The sequence below is a fragment of the Calidris pugnax genome, unplaced genomic scaffold (genome assembly GCF_001431845.1).
Source record: "Calidris pugnax isolate Ruff unplaced genomic scaffold, ASM143184v1 scaffold44, whole genome shotgun sequence".
NCBI classification, from domain to species: Eukaryota; Metazoa; Chordata; class Aves; order Charadriiformes; family Scolopacidae; genus Calidris; species Calidris pugnax.
This window is the reverse complement of record NW_015094506.1, coordinates 19556937-19578453: the sequence shown is the minus strand read 5'-3', so window position 1 is coordinate 19578453 and position 21517 is coordinate 19556937. Positions and strand designations below refer to the sequence as shown.

Sequence of the window (21517 nt, the reverse complement as noted above, 5' to 3'; positions counted from 1 at the left end):
AAGGTGTCTTCCAGCCTTTGCATTCCAGATGTTATAGGTGAAGTTTTGTAAACTTTTTAACCTGCATGTGAGAAATACTTAACCTGAACATCAGTATGCATTCAACCACTTTTCATGAACCAACACTGTGATTTGACGATTTTATCTGTTAAGATACTTACCAAGACTATCCTAGATTCCTCTGCAGAATTTTTTTGGTTGTAGATATGTGCCTGCTAAGATTCTCAGGTTGCTACTGGAGAAACAGTGTCACTGTTTCAGACCAGACATAAAATCGGACATCACAGTATTTCTGCCCTGTTTGTTTGTTACCTGGTTTCAGGATAGTCTGTAATCAGTTATTCCCTGAGTGACAAACAATATTTCAATTTTGCTCTGAGATGGCTAAGCTGAAAAAGAACTTTATCTCTTAGCCCTGGCTCTCGTGCCTTTGGACTTTGGCAAGCAATATCTGATAGTACTTTTGCTGGACTTTAAGGATAGCAATATGATTGATGGCTAAAAAGACACAAGAAAAATAAGGATTTCTGTCACTGACCTTCCAGTGACATTGTTGGAAGAGAGAGTGATAAACCGAGCTGCATGTGTAGAATATGTGCTTAACTTATGTTATACACTGTTATGTATAATTTATGTTATATTCTGTTATTTAAGTAAATATTTCCAGGCAGTTATGTGACAGGGAAATTATTTTACATTTTTCCCTTTGATGGGAATCTTGCTACTGTTACTTTTCTTATTATTGTAATGCTAATTGTTCAGCATTTCTGTCTAGCATTTCTACGGATCTGTGTTCTTCCACCAGAGTTCACAGAGATGCTCAGAATAGACTCATCTTGTTTTCTGTCTTCTTTCCTCATCTTGCTTATTATCCTGCTCCATAAGTGACATAAGTGATTTTACTTAGCAGTTGTCAGCCAGATGGTGGTGTATGTTTGTCACAAGTCCTGTGACACTCCTGAATCTTTGACCATCCCTTCCTACTTTGCTGAAAGCAAAAATTTTGCTTTTGCTGACCACGTCCTGTGTAACCATCTTTGAACCTGGTTGTCCCAGGCTAGTGAGGGAGAATCCTAGAAGCATGCCAGCAATCCCTTTGCTGTTGAATGAGTTTGCCACTGTTCAAGTGAGCCAATAAATCTTGTTGGATGCAGTATCCTCTGGGAAAGAGGAATCTTGAAATCACTCAGCGCTGGACGAGCTTTTAGTGTAAAGTAAATGAATGTGATTATACTAAAATACAAAGCTAAAGAAACCAGCTGCTGTGCTTTGTGAAGATGCAGAATACTAACGCATAGCTCATCACACAGTCACTCTGCTTTGGGTAGTTTCTGTCTTCTCCTGACCTGGTTGTCATGGTAGTCATGCTACCTCCCAGGACAGTTCACACAGGTCCTAGATTTGTGATCTGGATTTAAGGACTTTTACAGTTCATGGTTTATATCTTTTATGGTTTAGAGTGAGAGCTTCTCCTTATATCCTATTTTCTCAACTATGAATGCCAAAATTTAGCAACCTTAGTATTTGGCTGTACCATTACCAAACTCTTTCCTTTTTTTGTGAATGAAAATTTTCATCAAGCTTTTTAAGCTATAGTATACATTTAATATTTGATAACATATACATTATGTGTCATATTTTGCGCAAAAGGTAAATCAGTGAATGAACTCCTCACTACTTCTTCACAGAGATTATTCAATGGCAAATAGTCTGGGAGCACAGTGTATTTGGAATAAGAGGCTATAAACGTAGCTTAGTGGCTGAGAGTGAAAGAATAGGGCTGTCATAGTTTTCTGCGGGCATCCATACTATAAAATAGTGTAGAATATAAAGAACATTCTGTCAAGACAAAGTTCCTGAAGCACTTCTGTTTTCTCCAGGGAAGTCCTCCTATCTTAACGGCCACTGTGAGAGTATTTAAACATGTCTCTACACAAGTTCCTGCAGAGATCCAGCCTAGCAGCTGTACTTGAAGCACATCTGCCCAACATGTGCTGACAGGATTTAACATTGATCGTAACAGCCATAAACAGTTTCCCTCAAAATCATGATCTGAAGTGATGAATTTGTTGTCATTTATATAATAATGTCATCCACAGGGACCTCCCCTCATCCCCGTCCCTGGTGTCTCTCTGTGGGGGGTTGATTCTGACGATACTGTGCGTAAACTCTTCAAAGGTCATACCCAGATAGAGGAGGAAGTTCACAAGTAAACAGGAAAAACTCCGACTTTGCCACGATCAGTTTTTGTGAAAAGGAATATGCCCTTAGGGAAACAATAGGAAAAGTGGCAGACAGGGGAAGGGGCAGACAGATTTGAATGGGCTGATAAATTTTTAAGTTAGAAGCCATGAGTTATGAGAATAACAGATTTTATTGTGAACAGGATGAGTATAATCAGCTAAGAATCACGACTTTGAAACTGATTAGGATGGCCAAGAGCTCAGGAATAAGAGATGGATCGCTCTGAGTTCACTTCTTTTGTGTCTTTATGGAGAAGTTAAGCTTAAAAAGAAATAATCTGTTTTGCAGTGATGATTTCCCTTTTGCGCTTAGTGTAGAGTGATTTAATTTTGGAAGCATGATCCTAATGTCCATTAGTGCAGCTGTAATAAACATTCATCTGTTTATTTCTTAAGCTGCATGTTTCCTAGAGCTATTCCTCTTGTTCCTTACTCTACGCTTTTTCATGTCAATCAAATTATCAGTAACAATAATCACAAATCCCATTAGGAACTAATTACATATATGCAACTTCAAGCTAGTTTACCTCCTTGGTAACATAATCTCCAAGATTTTTTAACTGTAGGCAATCCAGCTTGCTTCTGGCCCTGTTAATTATGGTTACGCATCTTTACAAAGTATTAAGACCTAGAACTCATCTTAATGATATTCTGCTTCTTCAGAAATAAGAAAGACCTATAACTATAACCCCTAACTTTGTCTTCAGATGCATTGAACTCTGTCTGCTACCCACTCTGAGAGCTCCACTATTCTCATTTCACAGCTGCTTATTCCTGCTTGAGCATGTGCTGTAACTGGAGTTGAGAACAGAGCCTTGCTGACAAAATGTAGACAGAGATGACATGAAGCAGACTGGAGAGCAGGTCATCATAAGGACATGAGATAGATACTTTTGAAAGCTATTACATGAACTCACTTCTTTCCCGAGAATGTAAAGGGAACAGGGTGTAATTCTTTCACTAGAGAGTGTGAAAAACAATTGCTTACATGGATGTGGTGACCTTGCAAGGAAGCTATGGGTTTGGCCTGTACCAAAAAGAACAATCTATTTCAAATATTTCAGCCAAGTAATTTTTGTATGCTATTACAACTGAGATAAAAATTTATATCAACATGTATGTATTGGTTCATTTCCATAATAATCTGTGTAATTTTCTTTGTTTGCTATATGCATGCATCTCTTCCCCAGACAGTGATGGAAATTAAGGGAAATATTTGCAACCAGAAAAAATAGTCTGTGAATATATGTCATACTGTAGCCTATGTTAAACTGAAGCTTGTGGAATCCAACTTGCTGACTTTGTGTTTAATGAAAATAGAATCATTATCTCCTCTCTAGGCAGGTGGAGAACTCCTTTGGGATTTAAACACATGCATCAGGAGAGGAATAGACATGTGTTTCTGGGAAGTTCACACCCACAGGGTTGCACTTTGTTTCTGCAGTCTGGATAGTTAAGAAAAAATGCTGTTCTGAAAAAGAAAATGAGAGCAAATCCTAACACTTGATGTTTCCAGTACTCAGTTTTAAAAAGCAGCTTTAAAATCCTTGTGTCTGTATTGCACTTTACTTGTAAAGTTATTAATTTAAAAAGCCTGCCTGAAGCCCCGCTAAATTCTTTCCCTTACAGGGAGAGGTCTTTTATGACTGTAAAAGAATGGGGCAAAATTCTGATTGACTTATGAACATCTGAAAAGAACATAATTTATGTGGAAAGCAGAGAAACATCTTTAACCAAAGTGATGTCACTGAATGCCACTTCAGTTTAATAAAAGAAAAGTCATTCCAAAAAGGCTTAAGATGGATAGAAGACAAGGCAGCTCTAAAGGAGGGAGAAAGGAGTGGGGAGGAGAACAAAACTAAAGGATGCTTCTTCTCCATTTGTTCTTCCCAATTACCCATGGCCAGTAGAAATGTTCCCTGAGGCAAAATGCCTTGGGTTGTTGATTTTATGCAGACAGTTTTCTAACTAACAAATTGGCAAAGCAGTACTTTTGTTTTTTTGCTTAAAGTCAGTTACTTCATTGTTCATGTCTTTTGTAGCCACGGAAATCCATAAAAAGTAGATATAGCTTGTCCAGTTTTCTTTCATGTGCCTTCATGCCTTTCTTCATCCAATAAGTATGTTTGCATATGTGTTGGGAGAGACTGTAAGTTACTTCTTTTTATAAGGTTGACTTTTATGTCATTATAATGTGATGAGTATATCATGTTTTTCTACCTTTTAATTTCATTTGGGAAAAAAAAGTCATTTTTGCCTCATAATGTATCCTCTGCAGAAACTATTAAATACTAACTTCTTTTATTTTTCAGAGCTGGTTATTTGCCTCAGAATATTCCTTTGGAGATTATCAGATACCTTTCAGAGGAGAAGGATTTTCTGCCTTGGCATGCTGCCAGCCGAGCTCTTTATCCTCTAGACAAATTGCTGGACCGCACAGAAAGCTACAACATCTTCAATGTAAGAGATACAGCCCTCCGTCCTCTCCTTCTCCTTCCTTTCTCTTTCCTTCTCTCTCTCCCTTTTCTACCCCCACGTCCCACCCCGCCGCCACTCTTCCTTTCTTTCCTTTCTTTCTCTTGCTGGCTCTCCTTTCATTGCCAAGAGCTGAACTATTCCTCAGTTAGATACTGTAAATGACCTAGGGGTATTAGCTTTCTTCCAAGTTATTCTCTATTTAAACATAGCAATTGTCAAGCTTTAGTTCATTTGCATTTGAACAGTGATAACTGTTGTTTGAGGCATATATGATTAGCAGAAGGAAAGGTAATTATCCCTTATATAAAATATTATGGCAAATAAAGTATTTCACTTAAAAGAGCCAAAGTAATCTATTTCCAGATTTTCTCTTTTGAGGAGCCTCACAGCGATATTTAGATTGATGCCCAAGATCAGCAAGGACCCCAAATGCAGGCACAACCAAACAGGATGCGTGCAACTGAAGTAAAGATTTGTAGTCATTATTTAATACAAAGCCATGGTGAATTCAATGCAGTTACCTTAATTAACAAGGATTAGATCACCATTGAATCAAAAGCCCATTCATAATTGGGTCCAAAGGGACAGCAGTAACACCTAGCAGTGGATAATTAAGATAGACATGACAAACATTTTAACATTTTACCTGAAATAAAAAAAAAAATATTCCTAGCTATGCTGAAGGATGTTTGATGAAGTACACAGGATTTGATTGCAGCCAGTGACAATTACAAACTTGTGGAGGTTTTTTATTCACTTTGAATTTTATATAGTCTACATATTTTCAGTGGCCAATGTACTGTAATTTTATGCAATTTTGTAAAGCCTTCACATGAAGGAACTCTTTAAAGCCTGAAATGCTTACAGGTGTTGCTTAAAGGTGTTTTTTTCTTCTTAAACATACATTTGCTCGTGTGTGTATGTGTGTAGAAAGAAATACGGTCAGAAAACAGGAAGCTAGAGCTGGCTATATATATATGTATATATGTAGAATTACATGCATATACAGAGCTACCTGCTGACATTATTTTTGTAAAATGTATACTACAGATTGATAAAGACAAACAGAGTTTCTTTCTTTATGAATCTACTATGTGGGCCTACATGCAAATCAGAGCCATAATATAAAATGATGTGGAAATAACTTGCATGTTTAGTCAGTTGTTAGCTGCATAGAAAAATTCTTATGAGTCTGCCATTGCTATTTCACTTTTAACGTGGCTGTCTAAAGAAAACACCATTTTACTAAAAAACCCAGTAAAATTCATGGCTGGGTTGTGTTTTATCACTATTGATGAGAGCTTTGAAAGCAGAGGTGATAGCAGAGGAAATAAAATTCTTTTTAGTCACAGAATAACATATCTGCTAGAGAAAGCTGCTCTGTGAATCTCCTTTTGTGTTGACATCATATATACATGCCCATGCATCCATAATAATAAAATAGATGCTCTCTTATGTGGTTCTTTATATCTCAGTTCTCTTTTTCAAAGTGGTAAATTCCACTGGCAAATGATTGCACTGAATACAATGACAATGGTTTTCTTCACAACTGTCCAGAATATGTAAATATGTGCCCTGTATAAGAAGTAAAAGTAAGCTAAAATACATCTTGGGTTTGTTTTGTTCTTTAAGCACACCAAGAGCCTAAACTTAAAACATGGCGTCATTAAATGTACAAAGCTCATTTGCAGCCATATTGTTCGGTATTCTGAAGTCAATTGACTGTACTTGCATAACATTTTTGACATGGCTGTAGATATTAAAGCAATATTCTTTTAAAAGTGAACATGCACAGTGTAGTTGAGATTTGCCATAGAGTAGAAATTAAGCTGTAAACACTCTTGCAACTTTTCAGGCGTGTATTGTGAATTCAAAATAGCGTGTAAGAAATTCTTCTTAAATTGATGGGGTTTACTACAATAAATTGTCTTTTCCTAGACATTTAATCAAATAACTGACCTATAGATTACTTCTCACTGTAGCAGTGAAGGAGATGCGGACATGTTTGCTTTGCTAAATGCAAATCAAAATCTCTGGAAAGTCAGACATTATTTGGGGGTAAACAGAGAGACAAAAAAATCAATAGTCAGTAGTACTTAAATTTCAAATAAAAATTAAATGTTAACATTAAATATATTTTTCTTTTCCCTCTCAGGAGTATATTCTAAGACAAGTCGCATCAATGTATCTCAAGCTTGGATGGCCAACAAATAATTTAAACAAATCGCTTGTTCAAGCATCATACCAACATGAGTACTGTCATATTTCTGTTTTTATTGTTTGTTTGGGGGATATAGTTGTAATAATGCACTCTCCTAAAATTTGGTGTCATCTTTAGCATGTCATACTTTCCTAGTTCTGTTATCCTTCTGTTTTTCCTTTCTGGGTTAGAGGGAGGGCAGCAAGATGCTCTGAATTCCTCTTTCCTAATCATGTTTGGAGAACATGATTTTCTAAACCTAGATTTAATATTTGACTGCACTGGATATTTAAGAACTTGGACTCATGTGATAACAGAGGTCAGGAAGAGTGTGTAAGTGTAAATGGGGGCTGATTTTGGTTCACGACCTCTCTTTAGTTGTTGCAGCAGCTGTAGGCATTAAGTTGACACTGAGCCGGATTATATTTGATATGTTGCCCAGCTATCAGTTGCTGCCACTGTTATAAGAAATTGGTTTTTGTAAGCATTCAAATACATGCAGCCTCATTGCTTTCTTTAATTTGGACAGAGAGTTGCGTCGGGAAGTCATCATGTTGGCCTGCAGCTTTGGTAACAAACACTGTCACCAGCAGGCTGCAACGTTGATCTCAGATTGGATTTCTAGCAATAGGAACCGGTAAGTAGAACTGAAATGGGTGTCTTTTTTTTTTTTTTTTTTGTGGCACATAAACGTGGTCTGTAGCGCATTCACTGCTCTTGATCAATAATTGCTGTAGGGTATTTCCGAGTCTGGAGAGGTCTGATCAATTTTGCAGCAAGTTCAATTTAACACTTTGGAGATTAATACTCTCTTTCCTCTTTCTCTAATGAAGGAGGGTTTTTTCTTCCTTTCTTCTGTTTCTCCGTAATGCCCCGCCTTTCCTTTTTTTTGTATAACTGACCCTTGTGCTGTATTTAATTTCTGATGGAAGGCACCTTCAAGCTTCAGGATTTTTTTGCCCTGACTTGTACTGATGTATCATTTTCCCAATATCTTTTTTTTTTTTTTTCTTGTAATCTGCTAGAACAAACTCTTGTTCTGCATGATGCTTTTCACACAGGATGCCACAGAGTTAATAACTAACACATATAGTGCTGGTTGGGTAATTCCTTCTTTACAAATTGAAGCAGTGGAATTGTCCCCATTTTGAAATCAGTACATCCAATGTGTTGGTAGTCAAAGTGTAAAATGAGAGGAAAGCAGCAGAACATTTCCAACTTTTTGATTCTTGAGGTATCTGGGAACATTGCATCAGTAAAACACTGTGATGTCAAATGCAGTGTAAAAAGAATTCCTGATATTACTGGCTTTCCTGTTTGCTAGCGTATTTATAGCCATACTTGAGCAGGGGCTTGCAAGATTCGGCAGTACTAAAGTACATTTCAGTACAAACGGTCACCAGAGATGTTTGAGATTCAGGCACCGTGTCACACAGAACTTATGGCTCAGTGATGTTCCAGCATCACTGCAGTAAAACACAGTTGTGAGCCCTACTACTCTGTTCCTGCTGCCAGTGCTAGGCAGAATATATGACATAAACTAGTGATTAGCCCTTACTTAACAGTCCAGAGATGTGGTAGGGAAGGAGGCATCATGGGGAAAGGAGGAGTATCCATTTACTTTTTGTACTGCCCTTCATTCTTGCCTTCTGGCATCTTCCCATTGGCAACAGTAAAGGACTAGAAATAGGTCATCACTTCAGACTTCAGTGGACTGTGATTTGTGTACTCCCTGGCTGGTAAAATATCACAGAGTATTCTGAAACATCTAGACTATTAGAAGAACTACTAAATATTCAGTAATGTAACAGTCTTTTCCAATTTTATTTGTTTTTGGCACCTCAAAGAAGTACTGTGCAGTTACACAGGATCGATGCAATGCTTTTTTTCTTTTTCCATGCACTGAATGCAGTCAGATATGGCTAGACTTCCCTGAAAATCTAGGCACAGGAAAAAGCTGTTACTTAAGCCAATTCTTGTAGGTGAGTGCTTTTCTTTTAAGTCAGTACTGAGTCAGTGCTCTAGGGTGTCCTGTTCATGAAGCATGAAGGCAAGGTCTTGATTCCAAGCCCAACCTACAGCATCTGGCCAAGTTTTGTCTACCTAAAAACCATCCAGAGATTAGATGAGTAGCAAATTCTCCACTTGCTTTCCAAAGGAGTTTTATGGTGATACTGCGTCCTGCTGCTTTTTCGGAGGTAACTATGCCAGAGCACACTATTGCAATGTGAGCACAAGATCTCACATAGTAAAAGCTTGACCTTCTTTTGTTAACGATGAGCTGCAGCAGACTGCTGCTGCATTTCTTACTCATGCATAGTGGAAAATAAGTAGTTGAGCTAAATATTTACACTGTATACATGTGCATATGTAGAAATATTCTTTTAAGAGGGATATGTAGCTATATTCCTGTTTCTTTTAAATTTCTGCACAGACTGCTGTCAGTAAGTGTGTTACCTTGGGTACATGCCTTATAAGCCAGTCTGGGTGGAGGAAAGATCTGCATGTCTGCAAACAGTAGGTTTATGCTCTGTATTTGAAGAGTAGCAGTAAGATATGTGGCCCTGACTGAGCTTACCATGTAGGGTATGCTTTTTGTTGATCTTTTTTTACTTTATTAATCTATCATCTTTCATATTAAAAATAAAAACTCAAATAATTATAGTGATGCCAAAGTTAGTCTAATTAACTAGCTGACTGTATGGTACCTTTTTAAGAAGAGTTTGGTATTTTTTTTATTGTTTGGTATTTTTTTCTTTGTTGTTTTATCATGAGTGGGACTAAAGGGGCATTAAGAGGCTGTTAGGAGGGGAGTGTGTTGGGGGCAGGCCTTGATGGCAGAGTGCCTGAACTCTGATAGCCTGAAAGCAGATGGAAAAGCTCTTTTTTGGACAAGCAGTGGGGAATCTCATACTGATGCTGCAGGGCGGCACAGACGCCCTGACTCTGTTGGGTGCTCCGACATGACACAGCAGCGTTCCTAAAACAAGCTCCAAGGGCTATCAAAATCACACAGACCCTTGCTGCAGAAGTCAGTGTTCAGAACGCCACCGTCATCCTAAAAGCAGCTTAGCTTTCTCCCTCTTGGTTGCGAGGTGCAGCGCAGAGTTGCTCTGCATTCTTGTGGAGCAGTACCATAGTTTGGAAGTTTCCTGCCTTGTGGATGCAGGGATGATTCAGTCTTGTCTCTGATGCACAACGTGTGTTTCTTCTTGCTCATACAATGTTGTTTTGTGATGGGGGGATTAAATGCATATGATTGTCTCTGACTGTGACATGAAAAAAAGGTGAGTAACCTTATTGACCAGGCATAGAGCTAGTAATTGGTAGTTTAGACTTCCGTGACGGCTGGCTGTTTTTAAGGGTGATTCAGTCCTCAGTTGTGGTCCCTCGTTGCCCTAATGTATTATCTTCTCGTCTAGATCTATAAACTTACATGTTTTGAGAGAGAGAGGAAAACTCTGGAATATATACTTTTTATTTTAATCTCTGGCTATTCTTTCAGTGAGCAAATAATGCAAAAATGAACATATAACTTCTTAAATTCATGCTGGTCCTTTTTAAAAGAATTTCTAACATAAGCAGTTCTTTTTACTGTACTGAAGAGACTGTATTTCTTCAAAATACCCCATCCTTCATAGAAAATTCTGAAGTACTCCCTACTGTGTTGTTGAACTTGGTACAGATAATGTCCATTCCACACCAGAAGGGTTTGACTCAATTTTTCCACTGTCCTAATATGTTATGTTCTAATATAATATTTCTGTGTAGTTTTACTGCTAATTGATTTTGTTTGTGGAACAAGTACAGGTCTTAGCTTCAGTAAAATGTAATAATATTTCTATCTGGAGAAAGATGTAAAAATTGCTCATAAATTATTTTGGAGCACCACATTTATTTATTTTTTTAAAGAAACTTTTTTTTGGTTTCATTCCTCCAAAACATCTATTGTCCTTCTGCTGTCCAGCATAATGATTTCTCAAAAATAAACTGTCCTGGTTTGAGGTAAAACAGAACCATTTTTCTGTTCTGTACTTTTACTTTTTAGCTGGGCCTCTTCTAACTAACTAAACTCTGAAATTAACAGCATATTGTTCAGAAACTGTTCACTCTCACAGTGATAAGACCTGATAAGACCAAGGAATGGTGTGCAGAGAAGCTCTTGCTACTTATTGCTGTAACAACCCAGGTCAGGTAACTTTGTTATTTGTCCAGTTGAAGCATTGGAAGTGGAAAAGTGTAGAGGGGTCCTCCTGTAGGGAGGAGCGGACAGGACAGGTGACCCAAAACTGATCAACAGGGTATTGCATCCCACCTGCATCATGCTCAGTATAAAAGTTGAGGGATCAAAGGGTCAAGTCTCTTTCTTCAGTGGCCAATGTCCGAGGAGGACCCTGTCTGTTTGTCTGCCTTTGATCCTGATCCGTGCGTTCCTGACTCCAGATCTGGAATCCAGCTCGTGTCTGAGTCCAGTCTGGGACTTTTCCCTGTGTCTGCTGGTGACATGATCATTATCCTGGGAGCTTGATGCGATTTTGTATATACTGTATGCTTTTTAAAATTTTCTTATTATTATTTATTATTTCATTATTTATTAATATGTTCATTATGTTAAAGTAGTATAGTTTTTTCCTAAACTCATAAATCTCTTTAGCTCTTCCTCTCCTCTCTTTGAAGGTGGGGGGAGGGACCATCTGTCATTCTGATTGGCTAATCCGGCCAAAACCACGATATAAACATAAACAAATTGATGCCTTCAAGGAATATTTTAAGCTTGATAACTTTAATTTCATAAAGTTTTGCCCATTTTATATGGAAATGTATTCCTCCTTCTTCCTTCTTGGTGTATTTTGGTTCCATAAAATTAATCAAGCAGAGTTGAATTGAATAATAACAATAAAAGCAAGCTACAACTTGCCCTCTGTGCTTGAATACTCTCAAGCCTGTTTGTTTTTCAGATTTTTAAGCATAATTCTGCTCTCAACTGTAGTACATCCACACACCCTCAGGATCTGGAAAGCTGTAGCTTTGGCAGTAACATAGCTTATGGAAATACATGCCCCAAATCTTAAGCAAGAATAGTGTCTTGGCACTCTCTCTTTCCTTCTTCTTAAGGATCCTTTATCTTCTGGGGATGTTTTGTATGAAATTTCAGTACAATTTGAAAATATGTTGATTATAGTGAATGGGATGTATTGACTGAGAAAGCCGAGAGAAGACAACTGTGGTTCTCTTCTAGGCTTGAACTGAGCAGAGGGCAGTTCCAATAAGTAGTGTCACAGGAAACAGAAAAGATCCTCCTGTTTCCTGAGAGTGTGAGTAATGTTGTCAGCTTCTCTTGTCTTTCTCTTTCCTTAGGATAAGGGGCCAGTCAGTGAGCATGTGAGGTGGGATGCTCCCCACTTTACTTTAGGCATGCCAAAGGTACGCCTGAGCTTGTCACCTTGCAGGGAACTGAGAGTTAATGGAAAGAAGCATGCACCTAACCTCTCAAAGCCCCTGAACTACATAGGGAAAGATAAATTGCACTCCTAACATCAGGAGTGTTGTGTCACCCCTAGTTCTTCGTTGCTGTACTCTAAATCTTTGTGTTTACTTCCCCTCATTAAACTCTTTGACTTAATCCAATATTATGTCAAAGAAATAGATCTGGTTTGTATTCAGTGTTAATCAGTGTTGGATCATATGTGACTGTGGATGCTTATTTGACTTTTGTCTAAAATAGTTATTGTTCTTTCCAATTCTGGAAGAATCCATCAGTTTTGTCTCTTGAAACAAAGTGTCTGAGACCTCTCTGATCTTGTCTGCACCATAGCCAGCTCACTGTGTTAAGGTGGCAGCTCTTTGGTTTGCACACCAGTTGCTCAGGAAACCAATTTTTTGATGATGACAATTTGTCTCTATTGATTAATATCTTGTCTTCTCTTCTTCTGTTGAAGAGAGAGTGGTGGAGTTCCTCCGATACTCAGATTTTCCAGACGGTTCCCTTTCGGGTGGGTCAGAGCCCTAGTGACAGCTCAGTGCACGTCAAGACTCTACTGATTGGTTACACGTTATCAAAGGATAAAGATAAAATTTGACAGTAATTTTTCATATTACTTAGCAGCATTTCTTTCATGTTTATCAGAAACTTTTCCTTAACTGGATTCATGAGAAAGCATGAAGCAGTGTTGTTAAATAATTGTTTTGCTCCGGGGATGGATGGCCATGTTGGAGTGCTGTCCATTTCCTTTTACAGATTAGAGGGAGAATGAGCTATAACCTCTTCAGATTAAGGAGTATTTTTAGTCTAGAAAAGCCTGGCCCTGTAGACCTCACAAATCTATGGAGTTGTGTCAGAAATGAGCAAAGACAAAAAATACGCCTTCAGAATTATCTGTGAATTTAGCGGCTTTCCTGCTGCAGACGCCCTTCATGAGAGTTCCTCTCTCTCAGAATTTCATTCACCAGGCCAAAACCAGGAACCTGGTGCAGATATATGATGAATTATGATGATTGTTTTCCTGCCGTTAATTGGTTCTTCTTGGCTTGCTTCTTTTGAAGCTGCGAATTTTGCTGACTCTAGAAAACCAAAGTCTGAGGATAAGGGAAAAGGCAGTGCCAACCTGCCTTTTGATATATAAGTTCAGATTCTCTCCCTTGACACAAATTCATCTTTAACAGCTGGTGCATTTGACTCCAAGGTTGATTACAGAAGTAAAACACCAAAGTAAGCTAATGCTCACCCCAGATCACTTTCTCACCAACTTGAGAAATTAATTTAAAAGTAAGTCTCAGTTAACCAAGTATAGCCTTTGGGACCTGGAAAATTATGTCTTTAAAACCACTTGCTCTATTTTTTTCTTAAAAATTTTTAAGAAAGCCAAAAAATTAAAGCCATCCATCTCCTTATTCCTTAAGTTTATTCCTGCATATGGAGCGTTGCCACTCCAGCAAAACCATCTTACCCATTCAGCTGAGGCAGAACCACCCCCCATAATGACCAGCTGATCTTATTTCTGTAAGCTGAGAGTTGTCTTGTGACTAAGTCTCTAGTATATACACTTCCATATAATTATACACTTCCAGAATTATTACTGCTAATTTGTAAGAATGTTTTCTTGAAGTTTCTCATGGAAATATGGGCATAATAAAACTAAACTCTGAAGTTGAAGTGATCTTCATTGTTGTTTTCCTTCTCCAGAGATAAAGATTTCATTTATTTCATTTGAAGTCTTACCTGGGCTAATTGGTTCCATGTTACACTTGTTTGTATTACTTAAAGCCCTGTTCAGTGTAATGTCAGGAAAAGTCAAGGCATGTGGGGGCACATTTAAAATTCTAGGATTGGATAATAAGTAGATAACAAAGGTAGAAGTTCTCATCTAGGCCAATTAATGTACTTTAAAACGTTGCAGAATGTCAGCAACCACATCCAGGGTTGTTGACCTTGTTTTTCTTGGGTATTCATAAACAATCATATAGGGTCCATTTAAATGAATAAACTGCTGTTTAACTCCAGCCTTCATTATTACTCCTGATCGCATTTGCTGATAGTTCAACAGAGAGGCAAACAACAGATATGTTAAGCAGCTCCCTTAATTAGCACCTCTGAGTACCAGCTAAGGGAGCGAGTATTAGATCGATAGTTTGTATCACGCTTGATTAATAGTGGTATAGATTTACTATTTTAATAAATGAGGCCTCATCTAAATTATTTCAGCAGATGCCATAGTAGCTCTCTTTCCCTGTCAGATAAATTTGGGTGATGGTTCACCAGCAATTGATTTAGATATGGCTTCCTGCAAAAATTTTTGGATTTCCTTTGGTATAGTCTCTCTATGGGCCAGAGCAGCTGCACCTTTTTAGAGAAAATAGAAAGCTACAAAGTTTTTAAGGTAGCCATCATTCATTCCATATGCTGTGTGTCAGTCCATATGTTCTGTGACATATCACAGCATTGATATCTGCTTTATGTGGAGATACACATTTCAGCTAATGTTTGCATATGTTCGTACAAGAAGAATCAAAGCGATTCTTGAGAGTAAGCACACTAACAGCCAATTCTACTTTCATGCCATGTATCATATGTGCATCTGATCCTGTTGCACAGCTAAGAGCAGTAAAGCAAATTGTACAGTACGTTCCAGGGAAGTGCTGGTTTTGTGAGAGCATCCTGGACAATAGGGAAAGCTGCTAAGAGCCAGGGAAGAAGTTGGAGAGGACTCTTAAGCATGTACAAAAGAGAAACTGTAGATCTGAGTTCTTGGTGGTGTGTTTAGTGCAGGGAGTAAGTCTTGGTCTAGTATACGTCTTTCCTGTAGAAGTGGGTGATGTTGTTTATCCACATCCCCACAAATTGCCTATGCTTCAATTATTTCTGGTACTTCTGAGTTATTATAGCAGTAATTGTTTTATCCTGTGAACTACATTAAGTCTATTCTTAGGTGAACCCAGAATAAACTGTCAGGAAAACATGACTCTGGTTTGAAGGGAGTGAAAGAATTATTTTGCGTTCCTGTCCAGCTTGCTCTAGGAGAACCTGCTTTGGAGGAGGGCTGGACTAGGTGATCTCCGAAGGTCCCTTACAACCCCTACCATTCTGTGATTTTTAGCTAATGGTTGTTAGCCCATTGTCTCCCCCCTGGGTGGTTTTGGATCGTTATAGCTCAAGCTGGTCTCTGAAGTCAGCTTGGTATGGATGCATCCATGTTGCAGTTCAGATGCCAGGGACTGCTGTGTAATGACAGGGGAGGGGAACAGTCTGCTCTGAATTACACTTCAAGGAAATGCTTAACTTGGAGTTTGAGCTAAAGAAGAGAAAGAGAGAAGCATGAATGGAGATTGTTGAAGGCTTCTTAGCCTCTTTGAGTATTGGAAAGGGGGGTGAGAGGTGCAAATATGGCTTCAGGAATCCACGCACTGGTGGGGCAGGGAGAAGTCTTCCTCCAGCCTCACAACCTATGCCATTCTGTGGGGGCCCAGTCCTCTCCTTCCTAGCATACACCTGTCCCCCGTACCGTACTCTCAGCTACAGATCCCGTTTTCTTCCCTGCAGCTGCCTTGTCAGCACTTTTCCTCACCTCCCTCACCTGTCTTCTCACAATAAGCAGCTTTTTCCCCTCCTTACCCTTATCCCAGAACCCCATTACTTTTCTTTCTGAGGGCCTGGCAGGACTGTTATGGAGAGAAAAAGACCCTTGGTCAAGGGAGCAGAAATGAGCCACACTGAGAGGCTAGAGGTGCCCTCTGAACACCCTGTCCTTTGCCAACATCAACAAAGGATGTTTGAATAAAAGGCAGGAATCAACTTTTCTAGCTAGAAAGGATAATGCTGACAGCTCATCAGTATAAACAAAATAGTCTTCCACCTGAGGCTACTGACTTGCTTTGCCTGCTGTTTTGACCTGACTGCACCATTGCTTCTCAGAAATAATCCTGGTTTTGGGGCTTATCCAGTTGCTGTTGGCTAGGATTGTTGTCTAGAGGAGGTCTGGTCTTTGTCAGTATGTGCTCTATCTGCCTGGTAGAACGTACAGCCAGGGTGAACTTTTGAATTCAGCTGAAGTGCAGATTATACTTTCAAGTTTTTAAATCTTCATTAGGTGACTTTATAAGGCAGTTTTTTAAACTGTAGACTAAGGTCCCTTTCCTTGACAAAATTTAAGAGAAGTCTTGGAAATCAATGTGTTGGTTTTGCTCCTTCCTATTTGGCTAGAAGTGGGTTTTCCTCTACCCAGAAATCAAGCAAGAAGTAGGAAGGACCGTGTTATGACTAGGGCACTGCACAGGTACTTAGGGAAACCTGGGATGCTGTTTCTGCTATAGACTTCCAAGGTGATCTTAGTAAAAATCACTTAAACTGTTTGTGTCTGTTTTCTCTCTGTAAAATGGAGATAAGAGAATAGGGTGAGGGTTTATGAGAATTTCAGAGAGTCTTTTATTATAAATATGTTTATAGGGAATTGCTTTTACAGAAATAATATCCAATTCTGTAGATATTCGGACAAACAAAATTCAGATTGTATGTGTATTTTCAAGATCGGGCTTCTGTGCTTTCCATATGAAGTTTCTAGCTTTTAAACACATATTTCACTTGGCTGACTGATATGCAAATCATAAACATTAGAACAGGAAAAGAGAGATATGAAAGAGTGTTGTGCATAATAATAAACAAACTCAATTTTGAATTTGCTCAAACATGCTCTCATAGATATCATTGCCCATTGACAACTCAAAGAAGTGCTGTTCATTCTGCCCTCCTAACAAAATCATCAAGAAAGGAAATAAATAACACTTTTAATAATGGAGTCATCTGAAATTGACCTCTATTAGTCCCCAAAATACATCCAAATTTCTTTAGTTAATTTAAGTGTGTGATTGACATACTTCTCAAAAATCAGGGTTTCATGATGATGAAAAACATGACATACCTAATTTACTGCAAAGTCTTAATTTTCAGCAGTAAGATTATTCCTTTTCACCTTGCTAATCTTTTTATAATTTTTTTTCTTTCTTATGGGGAAGAAGAGGAAAGAAGAGATACTGAACTCCAGTTTGAGGGAATTTGCTGCATTTTTACAAACACAGAGGGTTTTAAGTTTGGGGTTTTTTTTTTCTGTTTTCAACAAAGATGATTAATGCAAATTAATATTGGCCTTTGCTTATGTGGCAACTCTAAAACTGTGCAAGATAATTTAAGCCACGTGATACTCTGATAATTACATTGAATTTGAACTATTCTTTGTAGGATGCTTCAAACGCTCTTGTGTGGAGTTGAATGTCACTTGAACAGTCCTCAAATATCTTGCATGTAAGAAAACATAATAATAAGCAGGCTTCACCTTAAAACTGTCATAGTCTCTGAATCCTTTGATGTTGGAGAGATTGAATGCTGGTTAAATTTAGTACTTAAAATGAGTTTGTAAGACAAATGTTGCTGTTGTATTTATTAAAGAGCAGATGTGCATTCCTGACTTGTTTACATGGAAGTCCATAGCTGGTACAAATGAGAAGTCACTCCATTAAGTCACTTCGGATGTCTTAGAAAAGCAGAGTCATTACCTGGTCCTAAGTCAGCCCAAACATGGGAGTGGAAGATGGGGTAGATTATTCTTGATACTGGAGATCACATGGCCTTTTTTACAGATTGGCCATTAGTTTTCTGTGAGAAAACTCTTTTTCCAGCTTCCCTGGTTAGATGTCAGTCATCATAAGTTTTTATCCCTTGACTTCCCAGGCTTGCCGGAGTCGAAGGTGAAATCCATGACAAGAATGAGTTTCCCTGTTGCATGAGTCACCTTGCTCAAAGCTTTTTGGACGTGTCAGGACTCAACATACCTGTTTTTACTCAGCTGCCAAAGAACTGCTGTTACAGCACTGTGGGACAGAATATCCTGAATGCATCAGTAGGGCACCAGACCTTTGTAGGTCTGGAAGAAATTAATAGGGTTAGAAAAAGGCAATTACATTTAAATGTGAACGTTCATTGGTACCACCTTTCTCTGGGAATTATTCTAATCCACACAGTTGACTTTAAAAGAATGAATCAAAGAGTAAGAATCCTAACCGTCCCTTTATGGGTTAATGAGTATGGTCTAATTATTTATATATGCATATGCACAGAAACAGAATTGAAGTTAATCTAAGTTGCGCATCTATGTTCTGAAGAGCTGTGTTTTCCCCCTTCAAAATTATCCAGACAAAAAGCTAGTCGTGTTTTACGTATTTCATAAGAAACAGATGATGCAGGGTGAGTTTTAAAGCAGCAGCAAGTAAATCACCTAATTTCCATTGTTTCAACAATGCAGACCAGTTTTCTGCCAGCTTGGATTTTCTAATTTTGATTTAAACACATGACTTATAATGACTTTGTTGGGTGGTGGGACTAAGGGATTTATGGTGCACTTGCATGTGGGACTCAGCACTGTATGGCAACCCTGTCGTTTTTGTGACAGAGTCTGTTTGACTGGTGCTGGATTTATGATAGAAATAATTCAGAACAGAGTAATAATTTTCCCTTGGCAATTACACTACCATTTGGTACTTTGTCCCTAAGGGGAAAATGAATGTGCTGGGATCTGTCCATAAGTTCAGCGGCTCAGTGTAAAGAACAAATCAAGGTCAGAATGCAGCTGAATACACACTGATGTTTCATAATATCATCTAGATCTCCTGCTTTTATTTGACTCATTAAAAGCTCATGTAAATTAAAGTTTATTTTTGATTGCTTGTGAAATTTTTAGTGGGAATTCTTTGTGAGGGATATTTCATTACCATGTTCAGTGCTTTCTTTTTCTGTTCATTGCCTCTTTTCTCTGTAGCAATGGCCACCCCAGCAATTTCTTAAATGTGTAAGCAGGATAGTACCTTGCTAAGGGTTGGTGCTTATGATATTATGTAATGTCATAAGCCACTTTATATGTATATATGTTTGGAAAGGTCTCTTTCCCCCTCTACCCTTGTTGTAAAAATGGGATATCACCTTTTCACCACAGTTCGTCAGCAGCCTCTTTAGGCATAAAAAAACCTGCTGGACCAGAATGTTTGTCTGCTGGTAATTTGTCTAATAACTAAACCAGCTCTCTTTGCTAGTCTGTGTTCTTGTTCTCCACTTTAGTTTAGCAGGCAACTGTGAAATTAGGAACACAGATGATAAGACAAACCTCATGTGGTGCTGTGTTTCTAACACATGCTAAAGTTCTCATGTGTAACAGTGGCTACAGAATGCCTGACGTGCTGATAAACTGATGGGTAAGGACAATTATATAAAAAGGAATAAAACAATGAAGTGCATCAAGCATGATCTTTTTTGTTAAATTTTGCTTTTGTAGTCATGTTTTTTAAATGACTCGGTGTGGAGTCATCTGGCTTAAAAGATGGCTGTTTCACTAGTGATGTCAATCAAAACCCTCTAATCTAGAATACAGTAAAGAGGGGAGTGCCTGCTTTTTGTAGCTTATGCTAAAGCTACATAAGCAACATTCATTTTAGGACATGAAACGGATCTGTTGGTACTCTTCTATGAATATTTACAGTGCAAAAGGCCAGATGTATAATATTCTTATTATCATGTCCTGAGAAGGGGAATGCTGGAATTCTAGTGCTCCTAGAATATCCACTGCTAGAGGTCTATATAAAATAAGCTGGACAAATTTCTGTCAGAACTAGCATTGGTGTGGATCTGCTTTGGGTAGGGGAAGGACTAGATAAGTCCTTAAGGTGTCTTCCAGCCTTTGCATTCCAGATGTTATAGGTGAAGTTTTGTAAACTTTTTAACCTGCATGTGAGAAATACTTAACCTGAACATCAGTATGCATTCAACCACTTTTCATGAACCAACACTGTGATTTGACGATTTTATCTGTTAAGATACTTACCAAGACTATCCTAGATTCCTCTGCAGAATTTTTTTGGTTGTAGATATGTGCCTGCTAAGATTCTCAGGTTGCTACTGGAGAAACAGTGTCACTGTTTCAGACCAGACATAAAATCGGACATCACAGTATTTCTGCCCTGTTTGTTTGTTACCTGGTTTCAGGATAGTCTGTAATCAGTTATTCCCTGAGTGACAAACAATATTTCAATTTTGCTCTGAGATGGCTAAGCTGAAAAAGAACTTTATCTCTTAGCCCTGGCTCTCGTGCCTTTGGACTTTGGCAAGCAATATCTGATAGTACTTTTGCTGGACTTTAAGGATAGCAATATGATTGATGGCTAAAAAGACACAAGAAAAATAAGGATTTCTGTCACTGACCTTCCAGTGACATTGTTGGAAGAGAGAGTGATAAACCGAGCTGCATGTGTAGAATATGTGCTTAACTTATGTTATACACTGTTATGTATAATTTATGTTATATTCTGTTATTTAAGTAAATATTTCCAGGCAGTTATGTGACAGGGAAATTATTTTACATTTTTCCCTTTGATGGGAATCTTGCTACTGTTACTTTTCTTATTATTGTAATGCTAATTGTTCAGCATTTCTGTCTAGCATTTCTACGGATCTGTGTTCTTCCACCAGAGTTCACAGAGATGCTCAGAATAGACTCATCTTGTTTTCTGTCTTCTTTCCTCATCTTGCTTATTATCCTGCTCCATAAGTGACATAAGTGATTTTACTTAGCAGTTGTCAGCCAGATGGTGGTGTATGTTTGTCACAAGTCCTGTGACACTCCTGAATCTTTGACCATCCCTTCCTACTTTGCTGAAAGCAAAAATTTTGCTTTTGCTGACCACGTCCTGTGTAACCATCTTTGAACCTGGTTGTCCCAGGCTAGTGAGGGAGAATCCTAGAAGCATGCCAGCAATCCCTTTGCTGTTGAATGAGTTTGCCACTGTTCAAGTGAGCCAATAAATCTTGTTGGATGCAGTATCCTCTGGGAAAGAGGAATCTTGAAATCACTCAGCGCTGGACGAGCTTTTAGTGTAAAGTAAATGAATGTGATTATACTAAAATACAAAGCTAAAGAAACCAGCTGCTGTGCTTTGTGAAGATGCAGAATACTAACGCATAGCTCATCACACAGTCACTCTGCTTTGGGTAGTTTCTGTCTTCTCCTGACCTGGTTGTCATGGTAGTCATGCTACCTCCCAGGACAGTTCACACAGGTCCTAG

General features: G+C 38.4%; 1 protein-coding gene across 1 annotated transcript in view; it reads left to right on the top strand.

The window, feature by feature from the left end:
* The window catches only part of TRHDE (thyrotropin-releasing hormone degrading enzyme), a 229830-nt gene that overhangs the window by 173532 nt on the left and 34781 nt on the right, over positions 1-21517 (top strand). Inside the window, exons 14-16 of the mRNA XM_014963319.1 lie at positions 4556-4703; positions 6877-6974; positions 7451-7558. Of these exons, the coding sequence (XP_014818805.1) occupies positions 4556-4703; positions 6877-6974; positions 7451-7558 (354 nt within the window). The remainder of the gene's footprint in view (positions 1-4555; positions 4704-6876; positions 6975-7450; positions 7559-21517) is intronic.